The following is a 6,351-nucleotide window of genomic DNA, read 5'->3' as shown; positions in this document are numbered from 1 at the left end:
CTCCTCCTCCTCCTCCTCCTCTCCCTTCCCCTCCCCTCCCCCTCCCCTCCCCCTCACACACTCACCTGTGCACCTGTCCATTTATCCCCACCCCCACTCAAGCCCAACTGACGCGCCACCTGTCGGCCAGTTGTCTGAAGTCCTTTTGGGGGGAAGGGGAGGAAGAGGGGGGGAGAGGAAAAGGATGTACAGGAAGAGGATGAGAAAGAGGGGGAGATTTAAGGGAGGGGAAAAGGAAAATTAAGAAAGGGAAGAGAAAGAAAGGGAAGAAAGGAAAGGAGGGAGGAGAGAGTAACAATAGAAAGGGAAAGAGATAGAGGAAAAGTGAATAAGGAAAGGTGGAGGAAGGAAGGAAATGGGAGAAAGCGAAAAGAAGGAAAGATAGATAAGAAAAATGGAGATGAATGGAGAAATAGAGAAAGTAGGAAAGGAAGGAAGAAGTAAAAAAGAAAGATGAGAAATTAAGGAAAAAGCAATGAAAGGAAGATAGAAGGATAAGTTGTAATTATTCTTTCCTCTTCCTCGTCCTCCCTTTCTTCCTCCTCCTCTTCCAGCCACTCATACTAAAACGGATTCATCAATTACAAAATGTGTGTGTGTGTGTGTGTGTGTGTGTGTGTGTGTTGGCCTTGAGGAGACAGACGCACTGACGACAGACAAGTGAAAATAATGAGACGAAGAAAAATATATTGTAGCAGAGAGAGAGAGAGAGAGAGAGAGAGAGAGAGAGAGAGAGAGAGAGAGAGAGAGAGAGTAGAAGTGGGAGGGAGAGTGGAGTGTGGAGGGAGTTTCAGGGCCACACACTCCCGTCACGCTTCGTTGTGCAGCCTCTCTCTCCCTCTCCTCCTCTTACTGCCCACTGCCCTCCCTCCTCCTCCTCCCCCTCCCCCTTCCCCCCCCCCTCCTCGACATTGTTCCATCTTCGCTGACCCAACCCAAGCGTATCGGCTGGCGCCTCTCTCCTCTCTCTCTCTCCTCTCTCTCTCTCTCTCTCTCTCTCTCCTCTCTCTCTCTCTCTCTCTCGATAAATAAAACTCTCTCTCTCTCTCTCTCTCTCTAAATAAAACACAAGTAACTCTCTCAATCGATAAATAAAACACAAGTAAAATAATAGTAATATTTTCAATGTAAAAGTAGAATTGATATGAAAAGTGTACTACTACTACTACTACTACTAATAATAATAATAATAATAATAATAATAATAATAACCACTACAGCAACCACCTACTTACCATTTATCAATATCATCCATCTTCTTTCCCCCTCCCACTTCTCCTCTTATCTCTCTCCTTCCTTCTCCTCCTCCTCCCCCGCCTCTGCTCAAGCTGCCTTCCTATTGGCTGACAGATAAGACCATCCTTGCACCTCCAGCAATCACCTCTCTGCTACGATCAGGTCACGAGGCGGAGGAGGAGGAGGAGGAGGAGGAAGAGGAGGAGGAGGAGGAGGCAGAAGAAAAAGGATAATGGAAGGAATGAAGGAAAGAAATGGAAACAGATTACGAATAAGAAAAGGGAAAGAATGAATAAAAAACAAAGAAAATAAGTAAGAAAGGAACGAAAGGAGAAAAAATAGAAACGAAGTAAAGAATAAAAGAAGGGAGGGAGAGAGAAATTAAAAATAATGTATATAGTTGAAAATGACATGAATAGTAGTAGTAGTAGTAGTAGTAGTAGTAGTAGTAGTAGTAGTGTCGTCCCAGTTCCTCTATCTTTCAAACAATACTTGGTTTACCCACGATGAATATATTACATGGTTGGGGCGGGGCGTGGGGGAGGGAGGGGGAGGTGCGGGTGACGAAGGGCGTACAGAGAAGGGGGGGGAAGTGGGGCGTGGGGGGGATATTCTTTGAGCACGATTATGACGGGGAGACTAGGCTAGGGTGTAAGAGAGAGAGAGAAAGAGAGAGAGAGAGAGAGAGAGAGAGAGAGAGAGAGAGAGAGAGAGAGAGAGAGAGAGAGAGAGAGAGAGAGAATTTCGTTATGTCATCTCTATCTCAGCTTTACTTTTTTTCTCCAGTTCCTCTTTCTTCTACATTCATCTTCATTCTCTCTCTCTTGACCTGCCCCTCTTCCTTCAGTTTTCTCCCTTCTTCCTCCATACACATTCATTCATATGCTTTGTTATTCTTCCTTTCATCCACCCACATTCCTCCTCCCCCTCTTCTTCCTCCAGCCACTCCCACTACTCTACTTCTTCCTCCTCCTCCTCTTCTCCCTTCACCCCACTCATCTACTTCCTCCTCTTTTCTTCTCCCATACACACTATCTTCCTCTTCCACTCATCCACCCCCATCCCCCCCGCGCGTACACACACACACACACACACACACACACACACACACACACACTTCCTGCATCCCTCTTCAGCCAGCTCTTCCTCATTTTTCTCCAGATTCATTCCTTTTTCTTTCAGTACTTCCTCCCCTCCTCTTCCCCAGCCTCCTTCCTCTTCTTCCTCCACCCCTCTTGCTCCTTCCTCTTCTTCCTCATCTTCCCTCCCACTCTTCCTAGTCTTCCTCCCCTTACTCCTTCTCTCTTACTCTCCCCCCTCATTCCTCTTCCCCCACCACCCCACCTCCTCTTCCTCAACCCATCCCAACTCACCTCCCCTCTCTCTCTCCCCACAGACCTGCCACTGGAACCTCGCGAAGTCCACGGGGGCAACATTCGCGAGCTCGTGCGTCACCTCCTCGCCGCGTCCAGCCCCGCCGCCCTGCCGCCCGCCCGCCTGGAGAACGCCCGCACGCTGCCCTCCTTCATCCAGCGGGTGGCCAAGGCGCGGCGGCTCTAGGGGCGCGGGGAGGAGCCTGTAGGAGTGGTGGTAGGAGTGGTATAGGACTCCAGACGGCATTTCTACGAGGGATTGAAGGAATTGATGGACTGGTGCATGATGGGTTGATTGACTAAAAGGACAAGTGAAGGAGGAAAGGACGTGAAGGACAGAAGTGAAGGGAGAGATTGAAAGGAGAGAAGTAAATAAGGAAAGGACGTGAAGGATGGAAGTGAAGAAAGGGAGATAAGGAGATAAGTGAAGAAGGATAGAAGTGAAGGAAGGGACGTGAGAGAGAGATAGGCTTAAAGTGAAGGACTGGAGGGAGAGGCAAGAAAGAAAGAAGGAAAGATGACAAGAATAAACAAGAAAGGAAATGACTATGAAAGGAAGGAAGGAAGGAAAAAAAACTATTATTATACAGAAAGAGCAGATAATTAATGAAAATGAATGAAGGAAGATGACGTTTTCTCTACACTCTACTAAAAAGAAAACGATAGTACACTTTTCCAGGAGAAGCTCAAGAAGAAAAAAAAAAAAGACAAACTGAAAAAACTTGCCTTCCTTCTTTTTCTAGGACTGAAGAAAACTAGAAGACAGAAGGAAGGAAGAGAAAAAGAAGGAAGAAGGACAAGGAACAGAACACGAAAGGAAGCGAAAAGGAGGATAAAGAAGGACATGGAAAAGAAGAGGGGTGTTAATGAATGTGGATAAAGATAAATAAAGGATAAAGATGAATGAAGGTGTGTTAAAGAACGTAAACGAAAGAAGTGAATGAAAGATGGAAGGAGGAGGAAAGGTGTGTTGAGGAACATGAGAAAAAAGGATGAAAGAAATGAAGGAAAGGAAGGAAAAGGAGTGGACAGAGAAAAAAGGATGAAAGAAATGAAGGAAAGGAAGGAAAAGGAGTGGACAAAGAAGAGTGAATGAATGAAGGAAGGAGATAGGAGAAAGTGAAGGAAGTAGAAGAGAAGGAATCACCACCACCACCACCACCACTTAGGAAGGGAATGGGAGACTGTGATTGGCCTTAACAGTTATCAGAGGGGGGGTGTGAGGGGGGAGTGACTGGGTTTGTAAACATTGTGGTGGGATGTACTGAGAGAGAGAGAGAGAGAGAGAGAGAGAGAGAGAGAGAGAGAGAGAGAGAGAGAGAGAGAGAGAGAGAATATCAAGGTCATCCAAGGTTATTCTAAACACCCACTCCTTCCCCCTCCCCCTTTGCTTCTCACAGCCACGCCCTCTCCTCCTCCTCCCCTACATTTTTCTTGTAACTTCTACAGCTTTCTTTTCTTTAACTTTTCTTCTTCTTCTTCATCCTCCTCCTTTTTCCGTCTTGTTTTTCCTCTTCTGCTCTTCCTTCTCATTACATTCATTTCCTTCTTGTCTTGCACTCCTCTTCCTCCTCTTATTAAACTCGTCTGTCGTCGTCCTCCTCCTCCTCACAACCTGGAGGAGGAGGAGGAGGAGGAGATGAGGTTATACAAGGCTGTGTTCTCTCGCCTGGAACAGCCCCAAGTCTGGAACGCTGCTAGGAGGAGGAGGAGGAGGAGGAGGAGGCGTATCTGGAATGCGAGGCGGCGAGGGGTACGGCGCCCGGAAAGGAGATGGGGAATCCTGGGGGAGGAGGAGGAGGAGGAAGAAGAAGAAAGGAGCTGTAGAATCCTTGGGTGGAGTGGGTGGAGTAATGTAGGAGGAGAGGGTGGCACTGGAAGATGTGACGGGTGGAAGACGTGATGGAGGATGGAGATAGATAGGAGGAGGAAGAGGAGGAGGAGAGCGTGGCATATCTCCAGTCGATCAGGTGTGTCTGGGAGATGATTAGGAAAGTAGTGTGTGTGTGTGTGTGTGTGTGTGTGTGTGTGTGTCGTACAGGAATGTTGGGCTATTGTATGATAAAGTTGGCTAATTTTGTTTAAATGGGCATTGAGATCTTTCAAATACGTAATGTTAAAAAAAAAAAAAATGGTACTTTATTACTTTGAGAAAACCACTTTTTTTTACTTAACCAACTTCTTTGTTAATTTTAACGTCAACAAAAAGTATATTATAAAATGAAGAAACGCTTTATTTACAAAAAGTATATTATAAAATGAAGAAACGCTTTATTTACATAGATTCATAATTATTTTTCATTCTTTTAAATTCTGAAATAAACAAAAACTAGATAAACAACCATAAAAAAAGCACAAAGATAAACAAAAAAGTAAAGAAAATTACTGTAACGAAAAGAAAAAATAACCTACCAAAGAGATTTCAAGTGTAACCAACAAGTAATCAGAACAAAATAAAATAAACTAAAAATAAACTAAAATCCATGTATGTATGAATGCGTGCACGTGTGTATGTATATGTATGCAAACCCCAATTAATGTATGTATGTGTATGAATCAAGGGAATGGGGTAGGGGGGGGTGAGGTCAAAGGGTAGGTTACGGTCAGAGGGGGGAAGGGAAAGGAGGGGGAGGCAATTATTTATACAGGGAGGGGAGGGGGGGGAAAGAGGAGGAATAAGAGAAGAGAAAGCAGAGATAGAGACAAGGAAAAATGGAACAAGTAGAGAAAGAGATGTGGAAGGATAAAGAGGAGATAGGAAGAGGAGGAGAAGGACGAACAAAAGACGAGCAGAAAGGGAAGGGTGGAAGGAAAAGAAAAATGAGTAATAAGAAAAGATGTGGAAAGAGAAGGGTGAATAGAAAGGAGGAGGAGGAGAAATAAAGACGACGAGCAAAAAGGGAACCAGAAGAAAAAAAAAGAAAAGGAAATAATTGGACGTAGAAAAGATGGAAAAAGAGTAAGGAGGAAAAAAGTGGAGAAGGAAGAAATTGGAGGAGAATGGAATATAAAGATGGAGGAGGAATGGAATATAAAGAGGAGGACGAAGAAATTAGAGGAGAAAGGAATAAGGAGGAAGAGGAATGAATAAACAGAGGAAGAAGAAACTGAAGTCAGAATAAAAAAAATTAAACGAAAAAATACCGAGAAAAAATGAATATGTGAAAAGACGAAGGAAGGACGAGGAATAAAGAGCAAAAGAGGAGGAGGAGGAGGAGGAAGAGGAGAATACCCAGGTCCCCCTTAACCCCGCGCCGCCTCGTTGCCATTCCCCTCATGACAGCGGAAGTCCCTCTCTCATGAATCGGGAGGCGTGGGGGGGCATTCTCAATCACCCCGCCCCTCCCCAATACCCCCCTTAATCCCCCCTACCTCCACTCTTTCTCCTCTCTCCTCCAACCCCTTTACCTCCGTGTCAACCTGTGAATCTCCTGCCCCTCCCTCTCCTCTCTTCTACCTCTCTGACCAGCTCCTCCTCCTCCGTGACCTCTGACCTGCCCGGGTTTGATGGTGGGTTATATTCTTGCTTTACTATCTAGTGGCTGTATTTTTTAACTAAACGAGAGATGGGAAAGGGGAAGGGAAGGGAGGAGGAAAGGAAAGACTATGATTAAACTCTTTTTTTTTTTTTTAAGTTGGTTTCACAGTCTAAACTTGATTCTGACCTGGGCATTCTCTCTCTCTCTCTCTCTCTCTCTCTCTCTCTCTCTCTCTCTCTCTCTCTCTCTCTCTCTCTCTCTCT

General features: G+C 45.2%; 1 protein-coding gene across 10 annotated transcripts in view; it reads left to right on the top strand.

Moving 5' to 3' along the window:
• The window catches only part of LOC135115384 (uncharacterized), a 210,010-nt gene extending 204,530 nt beyond the window's left edge, over nucleotides 1–5,480 (top strand). For all 10 annotated transcript variants that reach the window (XM_064032111.1, XM_064032108.1, XM_064032104.1 and 7 more), the window contains one exon: nucleotides 2,633–5,480. In XM_064032111.1, the coding sequence (XP_063888181.1) occupies nucleotides 2,633–2,796 (164 nt within the window). In that variant the 3' untranslated portion in view covers nucleotides 2,797–5,480. The remainder of the gene's footprint in view (nucleotides 1–2,632) is intronic.
• Nucleotides 5,481–6,351: the final 871 nt, after the last annotated feature.

This window comes from Scylla paramamosain, chromosome 29, assembly GCF_035594125.1.
Source record: "Scylla paramamosain isolate STU-SP2022 chromosome 29, ASM3559412v1, whole genome shotgun sequence".
NCBI classification, from domain to species: Eukaryota; Metazoa; Arthropoda; class Malacostraca; order Decapoda; family Portunidae; genus Scylla; species Scylla paramamosain.
The sequence above is the reverse complement of the archived record's forward strand: the minus strand, read 5'-3'. Positions and strand labels throughout refer to the sequence as shown.